The sequence below is a fragment of the Oncorhynchus tshawytscha genome, unplaced genomic scaffold, assembly GCF_018296145.1.
Source record: "Oncorhynchus tshawytscha isolate Ot180627B unplaced genomic scaffold, Otsh_v2.0 Un_contig_1016_pilon_pilon, whole genome shotgun sequence".
NCBI lineage: Eukaryota > Metazoa > Chordata > Actinopteri > Salmoniformes > Salmonidae > Oncorhynchus > Oncorhynchus tshawytscha.
Genome location: NW_024609801.1, coordinates 225,001 through 252,500, shown reverse-complemented (window position 1 = coordinate 252,500; position 27,500 = coordinate 225,001). Strand labels below are relative to the sequence as shown.

Sequence of the window (27,500 nt, the reverse complement as noted above, 5' to 3'; positions counted from 1 at the left end):
CCCTCCCTCTCTCTCTCTCCCTTTTCCACCTATGTCCCTCCCTCTCTCTCTCTCTGCCTTTTCCACCTATGTCCCTCCCTCTCTCTCTCTGCCTGCCTTTTCCACTCTATGTCCACCTCCCTCCCTCTCTCTCTCTGCCTTTTCCACCTATGTCCCTCCCTCTCTCTCTCTGCCTTTTCCACCTATGTCCCTCCCTCTCTCTCTCTGCCTTTTCCACCTATGTCCCTCCTCTCTCTCTCTCCTCCTCCACCTATCCCTCCCTCTCTCTCTCTCCTCATCCACCTATGTATCCCTCCCTCCCTCTCTCTCTCTCTCCTCCTCCCCTATGTCCCTCCCTCTCTCTCTCTCCCTTTTCCACCTATCCCTCTCTCTCTCTCCTCCTCCCTACTCTCCCTCCCTCTCTCCCTCCTCCTCCACCTATGTCTATCTCTCCCTCTCTCTGCTCTCTCTCTCCTCCCCTATGTCCTCCCTCCCTCTCTCTCTCCTCTCTCCTCCACTGTATCTCCCTCCCCTCTATCCCCTCTCCTTTTCCACCTATGTCCCTCCCTCTCTCTCCTCCCCTCCTCCCTACTGTATCTATCCCCTCTCCCTGTATCTCTCTCTCTCTCTCCTCCTCCCTACTGTATCTATCCCTCCCTCTCTCTCTCTCTCCTCCTCCCTACTGTATCTATCCCTCCCTCTCTCTCTCTCTCCTCCTCCCTACTGTATCTATCCCTCCCTCTCTCTCTCTCCTCCCTACTGTATCTATCCTCCTCTCCTCCCCTCTGTATCTATCTCTCCCTCTCTCTCTCTCCTCCTCCCTACTGTATCTATCCCTCCCTCTCTCTCTCTCTCCTCCCTACTGTATCTATCTCCTCTCTCTCTCTCTCTCTCCTCCCTACTGTATCTATCTCTCTCTCTCTCTCTCCTCCCTACTGTATCTATCTCTCCCTCTCTCTCTCCTCCTCCCTACTGTATCTATCCTCCCTCTCTCTCTCCTCCCTACTGTATGTCCCTCCCTCTCTCTCTCTCTCTCTCCCTCCCTACTGTATCTATCTCTCCCTCTCTCTCTCTCTCCTCCTCCCTACTCTCTCTCTCCTCCTCCCTCTGTATCTATCCCTCTCCTCTCCTCCTACCTACTGTATCTATCCTCTCTCTCTCTCTCCTCCTCCCTACTGTATCTATCTCTCCCTCTCTCTCTCTCCTCCTCCCTACTGTATCTATCCCTCTCTCTCTCTCTCTCTCTCTCCTCCCTACTGTATCTATCCCTCCCTCTCTCTCTCTCTCCTCCTCCTACTGTATCTATCCTCCCTCTCTCTCTCTCTCCTCCTCCCTACTGTATCTATCCCTCCCTCTCTCTCTCCTCCTCCCTCCTCTCCCTCCCTACTGTATCTATCTCTCTCTCCTCCTCCCCTCTCTCTGTATCTATCCCTCCCTCTCTCTCTCTCCTCCTCCCTACTGTATCTATCTCCCTCTCTCTCTCTCTCCTCCTCCCTACTGTATCTATCTCCCTCTCTCTCTCTCTCCTCCTCCCTACTGTATCTATCTCTCCCTCTGTATCTATCTCTCCTCTCCTCCTCCCCTCCCTACTGTATCTATCTCCCCTCTCTCTCCTCCCTACTGTATCTATCTCTCTCTCTCTCTCTCCTCCTCCCTACTGTATCTATCCTCCCTCTCTCTCTCTCCTCCTCCTCCTCCTCTCTCTCCTCCCTACTGTATCTATCTCCCCCTCTCTCTCTCTCCTCCCTCCTACTGTATCTATCTCTCCCTCTCTCTCTCCTCCTCCTACTCTATCTCCCTCCTCCTCTCTCCTCCTCCCTACTGTATCTATCTCTCCCTCTCTCTCTCTCCCTCCTCCCTACTGTATCTATCTCTCCCTCTCTCTCTCCTCCTCCCTACTGTATCTATCTCTCCCTCTCTCCTCCTCCTCTACTGTATCTATCTCTCCCTCTCTCCCTCCCTACTGTATCTATCTCTCCCTCCCTCTCTCTCCTCCTCCCTACTGTATCTATCTCTCCCTCTCTCTCCTCCTCCTACTGTATCTATCTCCCTCTCTCTCCTCCTCCCTACTGTATCTATCTCCTCCCTCTCTCTCTCTCTCTCCTCCTCCTACTGTATCTATCCCTCCCTCTCTCTCTCCCTCTGTATCTATCCTCCCTCTCTCTCTCCTCCTATCTGTATCTATCCCTCCCTCTCTCTCTCCTCCCTACTGTATCTATCCCTCCCTCCTCCCTCTGTATCTATCTCTCCTCCTCCTCCCTACTGTATCTATCTCTCCCTCTCTCTCTCTCTCCTCCTACCTACTGTATCTATCTCTCCCTCTCTCTCTCTCTCCTCCCTACTGTATCTATCTCTCCCTCTCTCTCTCTCCCTCCCTACTGTATCTATCCTCCCTCTCTCTCTCCCTACCTGTATCTATCCTCCCTCTCTCTCCTCCTCCCTACTGTATCTATCCCTCCCTCTCTCTCTCCTCCCTACTGTATCTATCCTCCCTCTCTCTCTCCTCCTCCCTCTGTATCTATCTCCTCCCTCTCCTCCCCTACTGTATCTATCCCCCTCTCTCTCTCCTCCTCCCTACTGTATCTATCTCTCCCTCCTCTCCTCCTCCCTACTGTATCTATCTCTCCCTCTCTCTCTCCTCCCTACTGTATCTATCCTCTCTCTCCTCCTCCTACTGTATCTATCTCTCCCTCTCTCTCTCTCCTCCCCCTCTATCCCTCCCTCTATCTCTCTCTCTCCTCCTCCTACTGTATCTATCCCTCCTCTCTCTCCCTCCTCCCTACTGTATCTATCTCCTCTCTCTCCTACTGTATCTATCTCTCCCTCCCTCCTATCCCTCCCTCTCTCTCTCCTCCTCCCTACTGTATCTATCCCTCCCTCTCCTCCCTCCTACCTACTGTATCTATCTCTCCCTCCCTCTCTCTCCTCCTCCCTACTGTATCTATCTCTCCCTCTCTCTCTCTCTCCTCCTCCTACTGTATCTATCTCTCTCTCTCTCTCTCCTCCCTACTGTATCTATCTCTCCCTCTCTCTCTCCTCCTCCCTACTGTATCTATCTCCTCCTCTCTCCTCCCCTACTGTATCTATCCCTCCCTCTCTCTCTCTCCTCCTCCCTACTGTATCCTCCCTCCTCTCCTCTCCTATCTGTATCTATCCCTCCCTCTCTCTCTCCTCCCTACTGTATCTATCCCTCCCTCTCTCTCTCTCCTCCCTACTGTATCTATCCTCCCTCTCTCTCTCCTCCTGTATCTATCTCTCCCTCCTCTCTCTCTCTCCTCCCTCCCTACTGTATCTATCCTCTCCTCTCTCTCTCCTCCTCCCTACTGTATCTATCTCTCCCTCCTCCTCCCTCTCTCTCCCCTCTATCTCTCCTCCCTCCTCCTCCTCCTACCTACTGTATCTATCTCTCCCTCTCTCTCTCCTCCCTCCTGTATCTATCCCCTCTCCCTCTCTGTATCTATCCTCCTCCTCCCTATCCCTCTCTCTCTCTCTCTCCTCCCTACTGTATCTATCCCTCCCTCTCTCTCTCCCTCCTACTGTATCTATCTCTCCCTCTCTCTCTCCTCCTCCCCTACTGTATCTCTCCTCCCTCTCCTCCTCCTCCTACTGTATCTATCCTCCCTCCTCTCTCTCTCTCCTCCCTACTGTATCTATCTCCCTCCCTCCCTCTCCTCCTCCCTCTCTATCCCTCTCCTCCCTCCCTACTGTATCTATCTATCCCTCCTCTCTCTCCTCTCTATCCTCCTCTCTCCTCCTACCTACTGTATCTATCTCTCCCTCCCTCTCTCCTCCCCCTCTGTATCTCCTCCTCCCTCTCTCTCTTCCTCCCTACTGTATCTATCTCTCCCTCTCTCTCTCTCCTCCCTACTGTATCTATCCCTCCCTCCCTCTCTCTCTCCTCCCTACTGTATCTATCCTCCTCTCTCCTCCTCCCTACTGTATCTATCTCTCCCTCCCTCTCTCTCTCTCCTCCTCCCTACTGTATCTATCTCCCTCTCTCCTCTCTCCTCCCTACTGTATCTATCCCTCCCTCTCTCTCTCTACTGTATCTATCTCTCCCTCCCTCTCTCTCTCCTCCTCCCTCCTGTATCTATCCCCCTCTCTCTCCCTCCTCCCTACTGTATCTATCTCTCCCTCCTCTCTCTCCTCCCTACTGTATCTATCCCTCCCTCTCTCTCTCCTCCTCCCTACTGTATCTATCCCTCCTCTCTCTCTCCTCCTCCCTACTGTATCTATCCCTCCCTCCCTCTCTCTCCTCCCCCTCCCTCTCTCTCTCCTCCTCCCTACTGTATCTATCTCTCCCTCCTCTCTCTCTCCCTACTGTATCTATCTCTCCCTCCTCTCTCTCCTCCTCCCTACTGTATCTATCTCTCCCTCCCTCTCTCCTCCTCCCTACTGTATCTATCCCTCCCTCTCCCTCTCTCTCCCTCCTCTGTATCTATCTCTCCCTCTCCTCTCTCCTCCTACCTACTGTATCTATCCTCCTCCTCCTCTCTCTCTCCTCCTCCCTACTGTATCTATCCCTCCCTCTCTCTCTCCCTCCTCCCTCTCTCTCTCTCCTCCTCCCTATCTGTATCTATCCCTCCCTCCTCTCTCCCTCTCTCCTCTCCTCCCTCCCTCCTCTGTATCTATCCCTCCCCTCCCTCTCTCTCTCCTCCCTCCCTACTGTATCTATCCCTCCTCCTCTCTCCTCCTCCCTACTGTATCTATCCCTCCCTCCTCTCTCTCTCCTCCTCCCTACTGTATCTATCCTCCCTCTCTCTCTCCTCCTCCCTACTGTATCTATCCCCCTCCTCTCTCTCCTCCTCCCTACTGTATCTATCCCTGTATCTATCTCTCCCTCTCTCTCCTCCTCCCTACTGTATCTATCTCTCCCTCCTCTCTCCTCCTCCCTACTGTATCTATCTCTCCCTCTCTCTCTCCTCCTCCCTACTGTATCTATCCCTCCCTCTCCTCTCTCTCCTCCTCCTACTGTATCTATCTCTCCCTCTCTGTATCTCCTACCTACTGTATCTATCCCTCCCTCCTCTCCTCCCTACTGTATCTATCCTCCCTCCCTCTCTCTCTCTCCTCCTCCCTACTGTATCTATCCTCTCCCCCTCCCTCCCCTCTCTCTCTCTCCTCCCTACTGTATCTATCCCTCCCTCCCTCTCTCTCTCCTCCTCCCTACTGTATCTATCCCTCCTCCTCTCTCTCTCCTCCTCCCTACCTATCCTCCCTCCCTCTCTCTCTCCTCCTCCCTACTGTATCTATCCCCCTCCCTCCTCTCTCTCTCCCTCCTCTGTATCTATCCCTCCCTCCCTCTCTCCTCCTCCCTACTGTATCTATCCCTCCCTCCCTCTCTCTCTCCTCCCTACTGTATCTGTATCTATCCCTCCCTCCCTCTCTCTCTCCTCCCTACTGTATCTATCCCTCCCTCCCTCTCTCTCTCCTCCTACTGTATCTATCCCTCCCTCCCTCCTCTCCCCTACTGTATCTATCTCCCTCTCTCCTCCTCCTCCCTACTGTATCTCCCTCCCTCCCTCTCTCTCTCCTCCCCCTACTGTATCTATCTCCCCCCTCTCTCTCTCCCTACTGTATCTATCCTCCCTCCCTCTCTCTCTCCTCCCTACTGTATCTATCCCCCTCCCTCCCTCTCTCCTCCCTACTGTATCTATCCCTCCCTCCCTCTCTCTCTCCTCCCTACTGTATCTATCCCTCCCTCCCTCTCTCTCTTCCTCCCTCCCTCTCTCCTATCCCTCCCTACTCCTCTCTCTCTCTCTCCTCCCTACTGTATCTATCCCCCCTCCCTCTCTCTCTCTCCTCCCTACTGTATCTATCCCTCCCTCCCTCCCTCTCTCTCTCCTCCTCCCTACTGTATCTATCCCTCCCTCCCTCTCTCTCTCCTCCTCCCTACTGTATCTATCCTCCCTCCCTCCTCTCTCTCCTCCTCCCTACTGTATCTATCCCTCCCTCCCTCTCTCTCTCCTCCCTACTGTGATCTATCCCTCCCTCCCTCTCTCTCTCCTCCTCCCTACTGTATCTATCCCTCCCTCCCTCTCTCTCTCCTCCTCCCTACTGTATCTATCCCTCCCTCCCTCTCTCTCTCTCCTCCCTACTGTATCTATCCCTCCCTCCATAATACTCCTCCTCCCTACTGTATCTATCCTCCCTCCTCTCTCCTCCTCCCTATTGTATCTATCCCTCCCTCCTCTCTCTCTTCCTCCCTACTGTATCTATCCCTCCCTCCCTCTCCTCCTCCCTATTGTATCTATCCCTCCCTCCTTCCCCTCTTCCTCCCTACTGTATCTATCCCCCCTCCCTCTCTCTCTCCTCCTCCCTACTGTATCTATCCCTCCCTCCCTCTCTCTCTTCCTCCTACCTGTGATGATTGTACTATCCCTCCCTCCCTCTCTCTCTCTTCCTCCCTACTGTATCTATCCCTCCCTCCTCTCTCTCCTCCTACTGTATCTATCCCCCCTCCCTCTCTCTCATCCTCCCTACTGATCTATCCTGTCTCTCTCTCCTCCTACCTACTGTTCTATCCCCCTCCCTCTCTCTCCTCTCCTAACTATATCTACCCCTCCTCTCTCTCTCTGATGATTGTACTGTCCCCCTCCTCTCTCTCTCCTCCTACCTTGTATAATACCCTCCTCCTTCTCTCTCTTCCTACAGGTGAGAATCCTCTCTCTCTCTCTCTCCTACCTAATATATCTGTGATCCTTGTACAGGTGAGAATCTCTCCTCCTTTGACCTAATACACCTGTCCCTGGCCAAGTGATTGTACCTCCCTAGATATCTCCCCTGTCCCTGATTCTCAGGTCTCCCCTACTTATCATAATACACCTGTGATGATTGTACCTAGGTGAGCTTTTGATGATTGTACTCTCATAATACTCCTCCACTCCCTCTCTGTGATGATTGTCTGAGCAATTCCCTCCCTCATAATCTCTCTCCTCTGATGATTGTCCCAGGTGAGAATCTCCCTTTTTCATAATTTTCTCCTCTGATGATTGTACTTTGAGAATTCCCTTTAACATAATACACCTGTCTGATTGTCCAGCTGAATATGAACTCAGCCCCTACCTTCATGCACTTCCCAGCTAAGGGGAAGCCTAAGAGGGCAGACACCTTTGACCTCCAGCGGATCGGCTTTGCCTCGGAGCAGCTGGCCAAGTGGATCGCAGACCGCACCGACGTACAGGTGAGAATTCCCCCTTTAACATAATACACCTGTGATGATTGTACAGGTGAGAATTCCCCCTTTAACATAATACACCTGTGATGATTGTACAGGTGAGCAATTCCCCCTTTAACATAATACACCTGTGATGATTGTACCTAATACACCTGTGATGATTGTACAGGTGAGAATTCCCCACCTTGATTGTACAGGTAACATAATACACCTGTGATGATTGTACAGGTGAGAATTCCCCCTTTAACATAATACACCTGTGATGATTGTACAGGTGAGAATTCCCCTTTAACATAATACACCTGTGATGATTGTACAGGTGAGAATTCCCCCTTTAACATAATACACCTGTGATGATTGTACAGGTGAGAATTCCCCCTTTAACATAATACACCTGTGATGATTGTACAGGTGAGAATTCCCCCTTTAACATAATACACCTGTGATGATTGTACAGGTGAGAATTCCCCCTTTAACATAATACACCTGTGATGATTGTACAGGTGAGAATTCCCCCTTTAACATAATACACCTGTGATGATTGTACAGGTGAGAATTCCCCCTTTAACATAATACACCTGTGATGATTGTACAGGTGAGAATTCCCCCTCCTTAACATAATACCCTGTGATGATTGTACAGGTGAGAATTCCCCCTTTAACATAATACACCTGTGATGATTGTACAGGTGAGAATTCCCCCTTTAACATAATACACCTGTGATGATTGTACAGGTGAGAATTCCCCCTTTAACATAATACACCTGTGATGATTGTACAGGTGAGAATTCCCCTTTAACATAATACACCTGTGATGATTGTACAGGTGAGAATTCCCCCTTTAACATAATACACCTGTGATGATTGTACAGGTGAGAATTCCCCCTTTAACATAATACACCTGTGATGATTGTACAGTGAGAATTCCCCAGGTTTAACATAATACACCTGTGATGATTGTACAGGTGAGAATTCCCCCTTTAACATAATACACCTGTGATGATTGTACAGGTGAGAATTCCCCCTTTAACATAATACACCTGTGATGATTGTACAGGTGAGAATTCCCCCATAATACACCTGTGATGATTGTACCTGTGATGATTGATGACAGGTGAGAATTCCCCCTTTAACATAATACACCTGTGATGATTGTACAGGTGAGAATTCCCCCTTTAACATAATACACCTGTGATGATTGTACAGGTGAGAATTCCCCTTTAACATAATACACCTGTGATGATTGTACAGGTGAGAATTCCCCCTTTAACATAATACACCTGTGATGATTGTACAGGTGAGAATTCCCCCTTTAACATAATACACCTGTGATGATTGTACAGTTGAGAATTCCCCCTTTAACATAATACACCTGTGATGATTGTACAGTTGAGAATTCCCCATAATACACCTTAACATAATACACCTGTGATGATTGTACAGGTGAGCAATTCCCCCTTTAACATAATACACCTGTGATGATTGTACAGGTGAGAATTCCCCCTTTAACATAATACACCTGTGATGATTGTACAGGTGAGAATTCCCCCTTTAACATAATACACCTGTGATGATTGTACAGTTGAGAATTCCCCCTTTAACATAATACACCTGTGATGATTGTACAGGTGAGCAATTCCCCCTTTAACATAATACACCTGTGATGATTGTACAGTTGAGAATTCCCCTTTAACATAATACACCTGTGATGATTGTACAGTTGAGAATTCCCCCTTTAACATAATACACCTGTGATGATTGTACAGGTGAGAATTCCCCCTTTAACATAATACACCTGTGATGATTGTACAGGTGAGAATTCCCCTTTAACATAATACACCTGTGATGATTGTACAGGTGAGAATTCCCCTTTAACATAATACACCTGTGATGATTGTACAGGTGAGAATTCCCCCTTTAACATAATACACCTGTGATGATTGTACAGTTGAGAATTCCCCCTTTAACATAATACACCTGTGATGATTGTACAGGTGAGAATTCCCCCTTTAACATAATACACCTGTGATGATTGTACAGGTGAGAATTCCCCCTTTAACATAATACACCTGTGATGATTGTACAGGTGAGAATTCCCCCTTTAACATAATACACCTGTGATGATTGAGAATTCCCCCTTTAACAGTTGAGAATTCCCCCTTTAACATAATACACCTGTGATGATTGTACAGTTGAGAATTCCCCCTTTAACATAATACACCTGTGATGATTGTACAGTTGAGAATTCCCCTTTAACATAATACACCTGTGATGATTGTACAGGTGAGAATTCCCCCTTTAACATAATACACCTGTGATGATTGTACAGGTGAGAATTCCCCCTTTAACATAATACACCTGTGATGATTGTACAGTTGAGAATTCCCCCTTTAACATAATACACCTGTGATGATTGTACAGTTGAGAATTCCCCCTTTAACATAATACACCTGTGATGATTGTACAGGTGAGAATTCCCCCTTTAACATAATACACCTGTGATGATTGTACAGGTGAGCAATTCCCCCTTTAACATAATACACCTGTGATGATTGTACAGTTGAGAATTCCCCTTTAACATAATACACCTGTGATGATTGTACAGTTGAGAATTCCCCCTTTAACATAATACACCTGTGATGATTGTACAGGTGAGAATTCCCCCTTTAACATAATACACCTGTGATGATTGTACAGGTGAGAATTCCCCCTTTAACATAATACACCTGTGATGATTGTACAGTTGAGAATTCCCCCTTTAACATAATACACCTGTGATGATTGAACAGGTGAGAATTCCCCCTTTAACATAATACACCTGTGATGATTGAACAGGTGACATGAGACCCGGGTTCAAATAGTATCTGTTTTCTGTCAGCTGCGCCTGATCGGGTTTGCCTGGAGCAATGGAGCTAATGGAATTGTCCCAAAAGTGCAAATGCCACCAATTTAGCAGGCTCAATCGAACGTTCAACATATTTGAAAGACAAACAAATACCCTTTAAACCCATGCCTGCCTATCACATTTTTATTTATTTATTTATTTTAAACTACACCCCCTTTTTCTCCCCAATTCCGTGGTATCCAACTGTTAGTAGTTACTATCTTGTCTCATCGCTACAACTCCCATACGGGCTCGGGAGAGACGAAGGTCGAAGGTCATGCATCCTCCGAAACACAACCCGGCTGCGACAGAGCCTGGGCGCGAACCCAGGCTCTCTGGTGGCACACTGCGATGCAGTGCCCTAGACCACTGCGCCATCCGGGAGGCCCCGCCTATCACATTTTAGAGCTTTTACAAAGTGCACACACAACTATTTACCTGTCACAAAACAGACAAGCATCACAAAAACATATCAGATATAATATTTGCAGCCAACTCTGTGCCAAACATGAATAGAATACCAGAGGTTATCCTTTTTATAGCCGTGCCAGAGACGACATCATCCGTTTCAGATCCATCTTAGAGATGCAAGAAGGACAAGATCACTTTGAGCACAACCTTTTATACAGCCCTGAAAACACATTGACCAGCTAATGGCTGTGGTATCCAATGCTTTCTCTATGGCCCACTGCTCTCTGAGAATTCAACCTTTTATACAGCCCTGAAAACACCATGACCAGCTAATGGCTGTGGTATCCAATGCTTTCTCTATGGCCCACTGCTCTCTGAGAATTCAACCTTTTATACAGCCCTGAAAACACATTGACCAGCTAATGGCTGTGGTATCCAATGCTTTCTCTATGGCCCACTGCTCTCTGAGAATTCAACCTTTTATACAGCCCTGAAAACACCATGACCAGCTAATGGCTGTGGTATCCAATGCTTTCTCTATGGCCCACTGCTCTCTGAGAATTCCAATGAGGTTAGAAACTGTTATCCTTTATTAGATCCACGGCGTCCATTAAGGCTTTTTTTAAAGCCACCGTCCTCCATTACGGGGCGACGTCTCCCCCAGTCGCCCGTTAATCCTTTGGATTCTCCGTCGTCCTGCGGATTTGAAAAGCGGCGGTTGACAGTGGACAGAATGCGACTGGTACACCTCATAATGTTTCATTGTCACATACACTGGATAGGTGCAGTGAAATGTGTTGTTTTACAGGGTGGTGCAACGCCCCTGGAGCATATTAGGGTTAAGTGCCTTGCTCAAGGGCACATCAACAGATTTTTCACCTTGTCGGCTCGTGTATTCGAACCAGCAACCTTTCGGTTACTGGCCCAATGCTCTAACGCGCGCACACACTCTCCCTCTCGGTTCCACAAGCAGACTGAATTATGGGATATGTGGTTCCCTTCATTTGAACTAATCCAATAGCATTAGAAGGCAAGGCCGGCGATCGACCAACAAGACGACTGATCTGGGTTGTGTTCAAACTGAAGATAAAAAACAGACTGAAACAGTGAGGGGACTACCTGAACTTGTCCAATATGAAAGGCTCATTATCGTTTCCCAATAGTTTTTCAACAGTATGTCCTAATGAATACAACCCTGGCCTATTAAAGCTCCACATGTAGATCTCTTTGTTTGAATGGGAATGTGAAGTATCTTTTCATTACTGAGGGTATGCTATTCCCCAGTAATATCATATTATTATACTTGCTATGCCTCTATTGTAGCCTTCAACCTAATGCCACGCTGTGCCCAAATCACATCTCACTGACAGGAACCCTTGTGTTATTCAACTAGGTGTAATTACATTGTACTGAGCTATATCATTCTAAAATAGTTTTTTTGATCAGACGAAAACTAACCGTCTCCCTCCCTCTACCTCACCTCATTTCACTGGGCCTCCCTCCCTCCACCTCACCTCCTTTCACTGGGTCTCCCTCCCTCCCTCTACCTCACCTCCTTTCACTGGGTCTCTGTCCCTCCCTCCCTCTACCTCACCTCCTTTCACTGGGTCTCCCTCCCTCCCTCTACCTCACCTCCTTTCACTGGGTCTCTGTCCCTCCCTCCTCTACCTCACCACCTTTCACTGGGTCTCCCTCCCTCTACCTCACCTCCTTTCACTGGGTCTCCCTCCCTCTACCTCACCTCCTTTCACTGGGTCCCCCCTCTCCCCCCCTCCCCCTCCTCCCTACTCCTCCTCCCCCCCTCCTCTCTCCTCCTCTCCCTCCTCCTCCCCTCCTCTCCCCTCCTCCTCTCCTCCCCCCTCCTCTCCTCCTCCTCCCCTCCTCCTCTCCCTCCCTCCCCCTCTCTCCCCTCCTCCTCCTCCTCCTCTCCTTCCCTCCTCTCCTCCTCCTCCCCCCCTCCTCCCTCTCTCCCCCTCCCCCTCTCTCTCCTCCCCTCCCCCTCCCCCCCTCCTCCTCCCCCCCCCTCTCCCCTCCTCCTCTCCTCCCTCCTCCTCCTCTCCCTCCCTCCTCCTCCTCCTCTCCTTCCCCCCCTCCTCCCTCCCCTCTTCTCCTCCTCCCTCCCCTCTTCTCCCCCTCCCCCTCCTCTCCTCCTCCTCCTCTCCTCCCCTCCCTCCTCCTCCTCCTCCTCCTCTCCTTCCCCCTCCTCCTCCCTCCCCTCTTCTCCCCCTCCTCCTCCTCTCCTTCCCTCCCCAACCCTCTCCTCCCCCTCCTCTCCTCCTCCAGATCCGTGTGTTCCGTCCCCCTAACTACTCTGGCACAATAGCCTTGGCCCTGCTGGTGTCCCTGGTAGGAGGGCTGCTCTACCTCCGCAGGAACAACCTGGAGTTCATCTACAACAAGACTGGCTGGGCCATGGCCGCGCTGGTGAGATAGGAGTACACCAAGGAGCACACCCACACACCAGGGAGCACACCCACACACCAGGGAGCAAACCCACACCCCAGGGAGCACACCCCACACCCCAGGGAGCACACCCACACACCAGGGAGCACACCCACACCCCAGGGAGCACACCCACACCCCACCATAGCTCAATCACACACACATACAAACATGTATGCATATGCAGACAGGCACACACAATCACACACACAATGGACTGGTGAGAGCACAACATCCCTGAAGTAGGTAAGCAGAATGTCCCTATGAACGGTTCTCACAGCGTGATATTGTCTTTCCTAAGTGTTCCACATAATGGTTTCTTAGAACACTTACGTTAACAAGCTGTTGATGAAGCTGCCCACACCCCACACGTTCTGCCCACCTAGGGGGAGGTGCAATACCATAGTTACATATATATATATATATATGGTCAGAAAAGTACTCAACTCAACTTCGGCAGAAAAGCACTTTGTGTACAGTCTATAAAGCAGTCTTTAAGGTAGTCTATAAGGCAGTCTATAAGGCAGTCTATAAGACAGCCTTTAAGGTAGTCTATAAGGCAGTCTTTAAGGTAGTCTATAAGGCAGTCTATAGGGCAGTCTATAAGGCAGTCTATAGGGCAGTCTATAAGGCAGTCTATAAAGCAGTCTATAAGGCAGTCTATAAGGCAGTCTATAAGGCAGTCTATAAGGCAGTCTATAAGGCAGTCTATAAGGCAGTCTATAAGGTAGTCTATAAGGTAGTCTTTAAGGTAGTCTTTAAGGTAGTCTATAAGGCAGTCTATAAGGCAGTCTATAAGGCAGTCTATAAGGCAGTCTATAAGGCAGTCTATTAGACAGTCTATAAGGCAGTCTATTAGACAGTCTATAAGGCAGTCTATTAGACAGTCTATAAGGCAGTCTATAAGATATATAAGATATAAGGTCCATACAGGTCTAAGGATCTTCATCAGATCACCCTGTTGCAGGAAGTGTAAAACTTCCAGTGTATTTGAGGTTTAAAAAGGCTTCTGAAGTTTGTAATTTCCACTTTCAAATCTCAGACTTGATTTCCCTCGTGAAAAATGTTTCAACCCCCTACAAAAATGTCCATTAATTATAGTCCACTAAAAATTCAAACAGGCTCAAGTTAAGATTCTACATCTGTATGTGAAACAATATAATGTCAATTTTGCATTTCTTCAGTATTTTTGTGAACTACAACCAATGAGCGTGATCCAGCATGCTGGTCCGTCTTCATCAGCAGCAATGCTCTTTCTGATAGTGAGGGCAGTACGAGGCAGAGTGGACGAGTGTCCTATGTGTAGACAGAGAGGGCTGTTATCCCATATGTTAAGAGACAGGGCTGAGGAAGCCACAGAGAGTATTGATCGTAAAGGGAGCAGCGGGCAACTCACTCTCCCTCTCTTCCTCTCTCCCTCCCTCCCTCCCTCAGTGTGTGGTGTTTGCCATGACATCAGGCCAGATGTGGAACCACATCCGCGGCCCACCTTACGCACACAAGAACCCCCAGAACGGCCAAGTGGTGAGTCTGTCCACCTCTACATCCACTCCTGATTGATGTTTTTCTGGGGCTGTAAACACTGAATGGACAAAACATTAGGAACACCTGCTGTTTCCATGACATGGACTGACCAGGTGAATCCAGGTGAAAGCTATGATCCCTTGATGATGTCACTTGTTAAATCCACTTCAATCAGTGTAGATGAAGGGGAGGAGACGGGTTAAAGAAGGATTTCTGAGCCTTGAGGCAATTGAAACATGGATTGTGTACGTGTGTCATTCAGAGGGTGAATGGGCAAGACAACAGATTGAAGTGCCTTTGAATGGGGTATGGTAGTAGGTGCCAGACGCAGCGGTTTGTGTCATGAACTGCAATGCCACTGGGTTTTAAAACCAAACAGTTTCCTGTTTGTACCAAGACTGGTCCACCACCCAAAGGACATCCAGACAACTTGACACAACTGTGGGAAGCCTTGGAGTCAACATGGACCAGCATCCCTGTGGAACACTTTCAACACCTTGTAGAGTCCATGTTCTGAGGGTGAAAGGGAGTGGGGAGAGTCTTACAACACCTTGTAGAGTCCATGTTCTGAGGGTGAAAGGGAGAGTCTTACTACACCTTGTAGAGTCCATGTTCTGAGGGTGAAAGGGAGAGTCTTACTACACCTTGTAGACTCCATGTTCTGAGGGTGAAAGGGGGTCTTACAACACCTTGTAGAGTCCATGTTCTGAGGGTGAAAGGGAGTGGGGAGAGTCTTACAACACCTTGTAGAGTCCATGTTCTGAGGGTGAAAGGGAGTGGGGAGAGTCTTACAACACCTTGTAGAGTCCATGTTCTGAGGGTGAAAGGGAGAGTCTTACAACACCTTGTAGAGTCCATGTTCTGAGGGTGAAAGGGAGTGGGGAGAGTCTTACAACACCTTGTAGAGTCCATGTTCTGAGGGTGAAAGGGAGTGGGGAGAGTCTTACAACACCTTGTAGAGTCCATGTTCTGAGGGTGAAAGGGAGTGGGGAGCGTCTTACAACACCTTGTAGAGTCCATGTTCTGAGGGTGAAAGAGAGAGTCTTACAGTAGAGTCCATGTTCTGAGTCTTACAACACCTTGTAGAGTCCATGTTCTGAGGGTGAAAGGGAGAGTCTTACTACACCTTGTAGAGTCCATGTTCTGAGGGTGAAAGGGAGTGGGGAGAGTCTTACAACACCTTGTAGAGTCCACGTTCTGAGGGTGAAAGGGAGTGGGGAGAGTCTTACAACACCTTGTAGAGTCCATGTTCTGAGGGTGAAAGAGAGTGGGGAGAGTCTTACAACACCTTGTAGAGTCCATGTTCTGAGGGTGAAAGAGAGTGGGGAGAGTCTTACAACACCTTGTAGAGTCCATGTTCTGAGGGTGAAAGAGAGTGGGGAGAGTCTTACAACACCTTGTAGAGTCCATGTTCTGAGGGTGAAAGGGAGTGGGGAGAGTCTTACAACACCTTTAGAGTCCATGTTCTGAGGGTGAAAGGGAGTCCCTTACAACACCTCTCATGTTCTGAGGGTGAAAGAGAGAGTCTCTTGTAGAGTCATCCCTCTCATCCCTCCATGTTCTGAGGGTGAAAGGGAGTCCCTCTTACCACCTTGTCATCCCTCCTCTCATCCCTCAACACCTTGTCATGTTCTGATCCCTCCTCTCATATCCCTCCTCTCATCCCCTCTCATATCCCTCCTCTCATATCCCTCCTCTCATATCCCTCCTCTCATATCCCTCCTCTCATCCCTCCTCTCATCCCTCCTCTCATCCCTCCTCTCATCCCTCCTCTCATCCTCCCTCTCATCCCTCCTCTCCCTCCTCTCATCCCTCCTCTCATCCCTCCATCTCATCCCTCCTCTCATCCCCTCCTCTCATCCCTCCTCTCATCCCTCCTCTCATCCCTCCTCTCATCCCTCCACTCATCCCTCCTCTCATCCCTCCTCTCATCCCTCCTCTCATCCCTCCTCTCATCCCCCTCTTCTGTGTACGTCTCCACGTCTAGAAATGAAGCGATGGGAAAAGCTGACTTGTTTTCCCCAGTGAAAGACGAGACAGAGACGTCTCTCATTGAGCTCCATGTGTGAATTCAAGTTGGAACTTTCTGAGTGTCAGACCTGACCTCAACGACACCGTAACCCGGTACAGTCACTGAATTAGCCGCGGTCTTTTCAATTAGCACCTCAATAACCTAGAGGATAATAGGCTTTCACACTGTGGTGAAATCCTTAACGCTGTTCCACTGGAGCAAAAAGTGTTGAGACATGGTCAGAATGAGTCTCACACACACACACACACACACACACACACACACACGTGTCATAGGTGGAGAAATGTAAATAAAGCCCTATACCATAAGCACTGTCAGACAGGTGGTAACCACAAGGTTGTTATGTCTGATCTGAGTACTGTTCTTATTGCTCTTACTCTTGATCTCCAGTCTGTAGTGCTCTCGTCTGTACTGGTCTCAGATCAGTGTTAAAGCCATCTATGGCGCTCTAAACCCCACCCTGGAGAAGGGTTTCTGGGGAAGGGGGGGTCGTAAAAGACCCCACCTGTAGCTGTGTGTGTGTGTGTGTGTGTGTGCGCGCGCAGGCCTGAGCATGGGTGTAATTATATATGTGCGGGTGTGTGTGCATGTATTTGTGTGTGTGTGAGCGGCCAGCTGGGAGTCACAGTGGCTTTATGTCAGTCCAGAGACACGTCAGGGTTGCTGTGTCCCAGACACTCAGACGGTTGTATGTCGACGTGTCCCGTCTGGACGATTACGAGGAGACTCGGCTAGGAAATACAGTTTATGAGGGGGAGAAGGCCATGACACACACTCGGACACACACACACTCCCACACGGACAGACACACACACACACACACTCCCACACGGACAGACACACACACACACTCCCACACGGACAGACACACACACACACTCCCACACGGACAGACACACACACTCCCACACACACACACACACACACACACACACACAGGGACAGACACACACACACACACACGCACAGACAGGGACAGACACACACACACTCCCACACGGACCGACACACACACACTCCCACACACACACACACACACACACACACCCACACGGACAGACACACACACACAGACACGGACAGACACACACACCCACACGGACAGACACACACACACACACACACGACAGGGGACACACACACACACAGACAGGGACAGACACACACACACTCCCACACGGACAGACACACACACACACAGACAGGGACAGACACACACACACACAGACAGGGACAGACACACACACACACTCCCACACGGACAGACATACACAGACTCCCACACGGACAGACACACACACACTCCCACACGGACAGACACACACACACTCCCACACGGACAGACAGGGACAGACACACACACTCCCACACGGACAGACACACACACACAGACAGGGACAGACACACACACACACAGACAGGGACAGACACACACACACTCCCACATGGACAGACACACACACACTCCCACACGGACAGACACACACACTCCCACACGGACAGACACACACTCCCACACGGACAGACACACACACACACAGACAGGGACAAGTAAAAACATGTTGTTTGACTCTTTAGATCCAGTTTGATATGTTAGTTCTAAACCATCTATAAGATATATATATATACAATGGGGCAAAAAAGTATTTAGTCAGCCACCAATTGTGCAAGTTCTCCCACTTAAAAAGATGAGAGAGGCCTGTAATTTTCATCATAGGTACACTTCAACTATTTCAGACAAAATGCGGGGGAAAAAAATCCAGAAAATCACATTGTAGAATTTTAACGAATTTATTTGCAAATTATGGTGGAAAATAAGTATTTGGTCACCTATAAACAAGCAAGATTTCTGGCTCTCACAGACCTGTAACTTCTTCCTCTGTCCTCCACTCGTTACCTGTATTAATGGCACCTGTTTGAACTTGTTATCAGTATAAAAGACACCTGTCCACAACCTCAAACAGTCACACTCCAAACTCCACTATGGCCAAGACCAAAGAGCTGTAAAAGGACACCAAAAACAAAATTGTAGACCTGCACCAGGCTGGGAAGACTGAATCTGCAATAGGTAAGCAGCTTGGTTTGAAGAAATCAACTGTGGGAGCAATTATTAGCAAATGGAAGACATACAAGACCACTGATAATCTCCCTCGATCTGGGACTCCACGCAAGATCTCACCCCGTGGGGTCAAAATGATCACAAGAACGGTGAGCAAAAATCCCAGAACCACACGGGGGGACCTAGTGAATGACCTGCAGAGAGCTGGGACCAAAGTAACAAAGCCTACCATCAGTAACACACTACGCCGCCAGGGACTCAAATCCTGCAGTGCCAGACGTGTCCCCCTGCTTAAGCCAGTACATGTCCAGGCCCGTCGGAAGTTTGCTAGAGAGCATTTATTTGGATGGTCCAGAAGAAGATTGGGAGAATGTCATACGGCCAGATGAAACCAAAATATATCTTTTTGGTAAAAACTCAACTCATCGTGTTTGGAGGACAAAGAATGATGAGTTGCATCCAAAGAACACCATACCTACTGTGAAGCATGGGGGTGGAAACATCATGCTTTGGGGCTGTTTTTCTGCAAAGGGACCAGGACGACTAATCCGTGTAAAGGAAAGAATGAATGGGGCCATGTATCGTGAGATTTTGAGTGAAAACCTCCTTCCATCAGCAAGGGCAAAGTCCGTGAAAGACCGTGTTGCCCAGCAACAGCCCCAAAACATCACTGCTCTAGAGGAGATCTGCATGGAGGAATGGGCCAAAATACCAGCAACAGTGTGTGAAAACCTTGTGAAGACTTACAGAAAACGTTTGACCTCTGTCATTGCCAACAAAGGGTATATAACAAACTTTTGTTATTGACCAAATACTTATTTTCCACCATAATTTGCAAATAAATTCATTAAAAATCCTACATTGTGATTTTCAGATTTTTTTCTTCTCATTTTGTCTGTCATAGTTGAAGTGTACCTATGATGAAAATTACAGGCCTCTCTCATCTTTTTAAGTGGGAGAACTTGCACAATTGGTGGTTGACTAAATACTTTTTTGCCCCACTGTATATATAAAATATCTGTTTCTCCCAACAGTCAGAAAAGCAATATAGCATTAGGTGGTGGAATAGATGGATGTATCATTGGAATGGCACACTAAGAGATGGACAGACAGATCAATAAATATTTTTTCTTCTCCTGTAGTCGGTTTTCTGAGAAAGAGAGGGAGAGCTTGACACACAGTTAGAGGATTAGAAGAAAAATAGGTTCTCCTCTTGAAGAGTCGGTTTTCAGACAGACAGACAGATCAGAATGAAAGGAGCTTTGGGATGACAATTAAGAGGAAGAGATAATTACTAATGGGCTAAAAATTGTTAAACGACACATTATGTGTCATTTGTGGGGTGTGAACAGAGTGAGAAGATGGTGGACTGTTTCAGAGAGAGGCTGTAGGGTGGGTTGGTTCTTCTGTCCTTGTGGGGACCTATATTCCCCACAAGGATAGTAAAATGTGACCAACCGCCTCGATTCGGTCTTATGTAGCAAAATTTGAAATGGTGTTTTTTACATTGGATAAAAGTAGAGACTAGAAAATGGAATATCATACACTGCAGTTGAGGGACAATGGGAAAGTCATTCTGCTAGGACAGTTGATAAACTTGTAATCTCACTTTTGAGAAAATGGCCCTTGAATGTTTTGGTACACCTAGTGGAGAGCTCTTCTTTGTCCATGCCGATTCTGCATCGTTCACACCCTCTTAAGCTTTAACCCCACTCATTTCTTTAAGGATTCACATGTGCGGTCATGTGGCAAACATACGCTATATCTATTCAAATCTAGGTTTATTTGTCACAAGCACAGGATACAGAAGGTGGAAACAGTACAGTTGTAGTACTTGCATAGTAGCAATATCAAAAACACAAAGTGTCCAGATTTAAAAATATTTGATAAAGATTTTCTCGTTGTTAGATGATTCTCACCTGACACACTTGTCTAAATTGATGGGTCTTGTGAAGGAAATGCTATGACCAACCCCCAGCCACATCTAGCTAAGTTGATGGGTCACTATTGTCTGGACATGCACACATGTTCATGAAATACAATAGGTGGCCGTAATCACCCCCAGACACACCTGGCTAGTTTGATGGGTCATGTAATAATCCGGCCGAAGTGGAGTCTTTTGTTTAGACATGTAGCTAGCTAGCTAAACAATGAACCGGCATAACCTCAACTAATACTGCTACCAATACAAACATTGTCATAGCTGTAGTATGAATCTGCGGGTAGCTAAAGCTAACAAACTAGTTTCAATGTTAACTAGCTAACGTTAGGCTATAACTAGCAATGCAAATTGATTTCTGATTCAAATAATATTACACAGATCATACACGTAACGTTAGCTAGCGAGCCAGCAAGCTAACATTGGCTAGCTACCTAAGCTTTAACTTGCAATAAAAAATGACTTCCTGACAAAATTAGAAACGCAGATCTGGAAAATGTCGCTAGACTTTTACCCGTATCCATGGATGAACGCTTCAGGGCAGATTGGAACAATTTAACGTTTTGTTTATAGCTACATCTTGTTTGGCCAGCGTTGTGTCAAGTCACTCGGTTCACATTGTCCGTGGCGTGTGCAGAAAGTAGCCCATCACTCCTACTGATCTGTCGATAGCGCCTGCTACATTCAGGGCATCAAATGTTGAGAAAAGTAGTTCTCGATGGCTAACGGCACAGTAGAAAGGACTGTCAACACATACTATTACAGCTCACGTTATAGACAGAAGCGGCTACATGGCAAACCAATCCAAACTGATCTCCTGGCATGTCCAGCCCATCCATTATCTCAGCCAATCATGGCTTGTGGGAAGGTTCCTGACTTTTTCCATGGCTAAACCAACTAGGCTCCTAATGTAACTATTTGATTTGTATTTATGAACAGAGAACAGATATCACTAAGGTTCTGTCTAGCAACAGAGATGCATTGGCTGTTCAGATGTGTAGGAGGAAACTCGGTATAGGAGAAAGGGTTAAATATCAGTGCTTGTGTGAATGTCTTTTGTCTTACTCAGCTGTATCGACCCAATGGGTGAATAAACTTGGTTTGAGCTTTATGAAGGGTCCGTGAGTTTTAATAGGTTCATTTAGAACCTAACAGGTGTTAGGTTTAGTGTTAGGTTTAGGGGTGAGGGAAAATATGATTTTGAATGGAAATCAATTTTAGGTTTCCACGAGCATAGAAGAACAAAAGTGTGTGTGTGTGTTTTTTATCAGCGTCTGCAGTTCCAACAGATTTTTCAGACTACAAAGGGAAGCCAACCAAACCCTAAGCATCTGTTGTTGTTACTGTGCTTATTTACTGGGAAAATATTATCCTTGTCGAAAGGCAACCAAAAACTAAAAATAGTACTCTCAAACTACAGGGTGTTTTTCCAGAAAGATTTCCCGGTCATCATTTATAGTTGTGCATCGGAGTGTGAAATTAAAAAAAACAGAGAGAAAAACATTTAGTGGAGGGGGAGGAGAGAAGAAACAGTGCCTTGATTTCCAAACTAAAAGCTACATTTGCATGAAATGATCCTCTTGTCAGACTACTGGATGTCCTTTCTGCATTTTCTTCCCCCTCTTTCTCTCCTCCCTCCTTCTTCTGGCCCATCCAATCTTCTCTCCCTTATCACCCTCTCCCTTCATCTCTGGCCGGGCTCTAAACCCTTTGGAGAGAGAATGAGAGGGAGGGAGACCAGGGTTGTTTGGGTAGTAAAAGCGACTGATGCGGTTGGCCAGTCGGTTCAGACTGTGCAGAAAAGTTCATGGGCGACTGGAGCTGTTTGACGACACAGAGAAGAGAGAGAGTGAGAGAAGAAAGAGGGAGAGAGAAGAGAGAGAGAGTGAGAGAAGAAAGAGGGAGAGAGAAGAGAGAACCCACAAATAGACCTCTTACAATCCTGTCTGCTTTTCTCTGTTTCCCTCTCTACTATCCCCCCTTCTCTCGCTCTCTTTTACCTCCCCTCTCTTTCTCTCACCTCCCCCTCTCTTTCTCTCACCTCCCCCTCTCTTTCTCTCACCTCCCCCTCTCTTTCTCCCAGCTCCCCCTTTTCTCTCTCTTCTCACCTCCCCTCTCTTTCTCTCCCCCCCTCTCTTTCTCTCACCTCCCCCTCTCTTTCTCTCACCTCTCCCTCCCTTTCTCTCACCTCCCCCTCTCTTTCTCTCACCTCCCCCTCTTTCTCTCACCTCCCCCTCTCTTTCTCGCACCTCCCCATCTCTTTCTCTCACCCCCCCCCTTTCTCTCCCCTCCCCCTCTTTTCTCTCACCTCCCCTCTCTCTCTCCCTCTCTTTCTCTCACCTCCCCCTCTCTTTCTCTCACCTCCCCTCTTTTCTCTCACCTCTCTCCCTCTCTTTCTCTCACCTCTTTCTCTCACCTCTCCCCCTCTTTCTCTCACCTCTCCCCTTTCTCTCACCCCCCTCTCTTTCTCTCACCTCCCTTCCCTTTCTCTCACCTACCCTTCCTCTTTCTCTCACCTCCTCTCTCTCTCTCTCCCTCTCTCTCTCTCTCTCCTACTCTCTCTCTTACCATCTCTATCTTAACATCTATCTATCTCTCTCTATCTGAACAGAAAGGTACACCACAAACCAGGCTGGTCTGTATCCGTACAGCCCTCTCTGCCCACAGTCATTTTTTGTTGTATTTTTGTCTGCAGGCAGTTGGCTACCAGACAAGATAATAACATTATAAAAAATGGCCCAATCCTGGAGGAGTATATTGAAATAATTTGTCAATTGATGAATGGGAACCAAACAGGACTAAACTAGATTAAATTGTATCTGCTCGGTGCCCAAGAACTTGCTCTTGAGGATCCCGGATAATGAGAGATGTTGGTGACTAAACAAAGGCCATTTGTTAGTCTATGAGCAGTTTGAGATCCTCCAGGAAGTGACTTCGCAGACTCAGTGCTGCCCTCTCTCATTGAGGAACTCCAGTTGAAGGCCACCCAGGGTTCTGCAGGCTACCATTTAGTAAATCACTTATCCTTATAACTTCTTCTATGTACGATTTTAAAATATACCAGGACATACATCTGGTATTTTAGAAGCAATTAGAGGTACCATGAATGCCTTCTAAAATAATTTTTATTTACAGGAAGATTGACCAGACAGATCACCATTTTCTGTTCACTATAATGTTGGGGCCTGTTTTCTGCTAACAATTCCTGCAGTATCGCGGTCAGCCTTGAACTTCCTCGGCTTCAATGAGAGGGCGCAGTCGTTCTCCCTTGGGTCAAAAGGAGATCTCCAACTGCCGTTCAAGAGAACCAATTTCGCATCCAGGAACTTAAACTGTGGCTTTAGATTGAACCAAAATGGCTGAAGCACTCAGTGACTAGCCTTTCGCTCCAAAATGGTGTACCCAAGCAGTTCCAGAGGGGGATGCTCGAAGTAGACGTTGCCACTAACCACAGATCTAGGATCAGATTATGTTAACCCCAATCTGAACCTTAACTATGAGGGAGGCGAAACAATATCTGACCCCGTATATGTGGTTTGGTGGAACTTCACCTCAGCAGCCTAACAGACAGTCAGAAAAGGATGTTCAGAGCCCTGAGGACCTTCTTCTGTTGACCCCTTAGAAATATGTTTTACCTCAACGTTTCATCTGGGTGTTTTAAGGTTCCCCCTGACTGGATCCATCTGTGAAACCAAATCAAATCAAATCAAATGTATTTATATAGCCCTTCGTACATCAGCTGATATCTCAAAGTGCTGTACAGAAACCCAGCCTAAAACCCCAAACAGCAAGCAATGCAGGTGTAGAAGCACGGTGGCTAGGAAAAACTCCCTAGAAAGGCCAAAACCTAGGAAGAAACCTAGAGAGGAACCAGGCTATGTGGGGTGGCCAGTCCTCTTCTGGCTGTGCCGGGTGGAGATTATAACAGAACATGGCCAAGATGTTCAAATGTTCATAAATGACCAGCATGGTCGAATAATAATAAGGCAGAACAGTTGAAACTGGAGCAGCAGCATCATGTCAGGTGGACTGGGGACAGCAAGGGTCATCATGTCATGTAGTCCTGGGGCATGGTTCTAGGGCTCAGGTCCTCCGAGAGAGAGAGAGAAAGAGAGAATTAGAGAGAAACATATGTGGGGTGGCCAGTCCTCTTCTGGCTGTGCCGGGTGGAGATTATAACAGAACATGGCCAAGATGTTCAAATGTTCATAAATGACCAGCATGGTCGAATAATAATAAGGCAGAACAGTTGAAACTGGAGCAGCAAGGAGAAAATGCACACTTAGATTCACATAGGACAGGAGAGGTACTCCAGATATAACAAACTGACCCTAGCCCCCGATACATTAACTACTGCAGCATAAATACTGGAGGCTGAGACAGGAGGGGTCAGGAGACACTGTGGCCCCATCCGAGGACACCCCCAGACAGGGCCAAACAGGAAGGATATAACCCCACCCACTTTGCCAAAGCACAGCCCCCACACCACTAGAGGGATATCTTCAACCACCAACTTACCATCCTGAGACAAGGCTGAGTATAGCCCACAAAGAACTCCGCCATGGCACAACCCAAGGGGGGGCGCCATCCCAGACAGGATGACCACATCAGTGAATCAACCCACTCAGGTGACGCACCCCTTCCAGGGACGGCAAGAGAGAGCCCCAGTAAGCCAGTGACTCAGCCCCTGTAATAGGGTTAGAGGCAGAGAATCCCAGTGGGAAGAGGGGAACCGGCCAGGCAGAGACAGCAAGGGCGGTTCGTTGCTCCAGAGCCTTTCCGTTCACCTTCCCACTCCTGGGCCAGACTACACTCAATCATATGACCCACTGAAGAGATAAGTCTTCAGTAAGGACTTAAAGGTTGAGACCGAGTTTGCGTCTCTGACATGGGTAGGCAGACCGTTCCATAAAAATGGAGCTCTATAGGAGAAAGCCCTGCCTCCAGCTGTTTGCTTAGAAATTCTAGGGACAATTAGGAGGCCTGCGTCTTGTGACCGTAGCGTACGTGTAGGTATGTACGGCAGGACCAAATCAGAGAGATAGGTAGGAGCAAGCCCATGTAATGCTTTGTAGGTTAGCAGTAAAACCTTGAAATCAGCCCTTGCTTTGACAGGAAGCCAGTGTAGAGAGGCTAGCACTGGAGTAATATGATCAAATTTTTTGGTTCTAGTCAGAATTCGAGCAGCCGTATTTAGTACTAACTGAAGTTTATTTAGTGCTTTATCCGGGTAGCCGGAAAGTAGAGCATTGCAGTAGTCTAACCTAGAAGTGACAAAAGCATGGATTCATTTTTCTGCATCATTTTTGGACAGAAAGTTTCTGATTTTTGCAATGTTACGTAGATGGAAAAAAGCTGTCCTTGAAATGGTCTTGATATGTTCTTCAAAAGAGAGATCAGGGTCCAGAGTAACGCCGAGGTCCTTCACAGAGACGCTGGGGGCGGCTATCTCCTCTGCCTACACATCAGCCACGCCTCACATCCCTTTCCCATATCATCCCAACCCATTACTTCATTAAGTTTGGCTGCAAACAACCTCCTCCGCCCTGCTTCCCAAAGACACGACTCAAGTATATATAAATCTCATCTTTTTTTCATAATCCAAGCAGACCGTTGTCACTTTTATTGCATCTTAGCAAATATTTAGGTTTTCTCCCGGAGATGTTCGTGGGGGGGACTGAGTCTATATTAAGTGAATTGAACTGTGAACCAAAGCATGAAACACATATTTGTATTTTGGGCCCTTTTCCAGGATGCTTAGCTCTCCATTCCAAGGGACTGGAGCATTAAAAATGAATCTTTGTGGCGAACGAGCGCCTTAATTAAGAGGAGACCTAGGAGGGATGGAGGGAGGAAGAAAACAGAAGGAGAAAAACAAGCTGAAAAACAAACGCTGATTAACTGTGAATGAATCACTTTGATGGAAAAGGTTTCCTTACGGGGACCGGCAGTAGGAAACAACTAAAGGCTCGCCGGGAGCAAGAGGTTTATTATTTATGGAGCTTCTTTTTTTAAATTCTAAATATGTGATTTTTTTTTCTCGAAATATTTATTTTTATGTGTGCTAGTGCTGGGCTGGAGCAAAATCCCTTCACACCCACCAGCTTCCCAGCCCAGAGAGAAGCTTTTTCTACTCTCTGGCACCGATGTTTTTTACTGAGGTCTGAAGTAGATGATCAAAAGTGCTTCTCTATCGACAGTGGTTGCTAGGGCGGGAGAAAAAATCTCCTTAGCAACCCCTCCACCTGTCAATCATTCCCGGAACTCTCAACACAATTGGCTATCGTCTTCCCCCGTTCACCTTAATGGACTTTAACCCACTGGCTCCGTGTCTGTATCCATCTACCCACCCCTCTGTGGTCGCATCACTTCCTCCTCTCTCTCCCAGGCCATCTGTCTCCGAGCCCAGAGATTGAATCAATATGGCTGCATGTGTCAGCGGTATTGCTATATTGAATTTATGTGAGGTTCTTATTGAAATATTATAATGTGGCTGTATGAATTCCAGGCCTCCTGCTCAGCATACAGGGGCTCTGGCAGAATACAGTGTAACGTTTTATGACCCGGCTAATATTGGCCCCGGGAAAATCTCAGGGTTATGTGGACAATGACTTATGAGGATAGCGAGGACTCTCTGGGACTTTAACACCACGTTTGAGACGTGCAGCGCTAGTGTCCTTATTGTAGTGTGTGTGTGTGTGTGTGTGTGTGTGTGAGTGTGTGTGTGTGTGTGTGTGTGTGTGTGTGATGTTTCAGGCGATATATTATATGATTATTGTGGTAGTGGTGATGATGATAACAGTGATGATGACAGTGAGGATGGTGATCTGGCATTGATAATAGTGACATTACGATGGTTGATGATAAGAATGTGGAAGGTTGACAACTTTTTCAGATACCTTAGGATAGGACAGACAGACTATTTAGGTATTTTCACTGACAGACAGAGACAGACAGGAATCCAAACATACTCCATTCATCTGAACTGTGTTTTCTCTTTCTCTCTCTCTGTTTCTCCCTCTCTGTCTCTGCCTCTCTGCCTCTCTGCCTCTCT

At 47.6% G+C, this 27,500-nt stretch overlaps 1 protein-coding gene across 2 annotated transcripts in view; it reads left to right on the top strand.

Annotated features, from left to right (window-relative positions):
- tusc3 (tumor suppressor candidate 3) overlaps window positions 1-27,500 on the top strand; it is a 123,588-nt gene that overhangs the window by 48,369 nt on the left and 47,719 nt on the right. For both annotated transcript variants that reach the window (XM_042318324.1, XM_042318325.1), the window contains exons 4-6: window positions 7,022-7,162; window positions 12,734-12,874; window positions 14,327-14,416. In XM_042318324.1, the coding sequence (XP_042174258.1) occupies window positions 7,022-7,162; window positions 12,734-12,874; window positions 14,327-14,416 (372 nt within the window). The remainder of the gene's footprint in view (window positions 1-7,021; window positions 7,163-12,733; window positions 12,875-14,326; window positions 14,417-27,500) is intronic.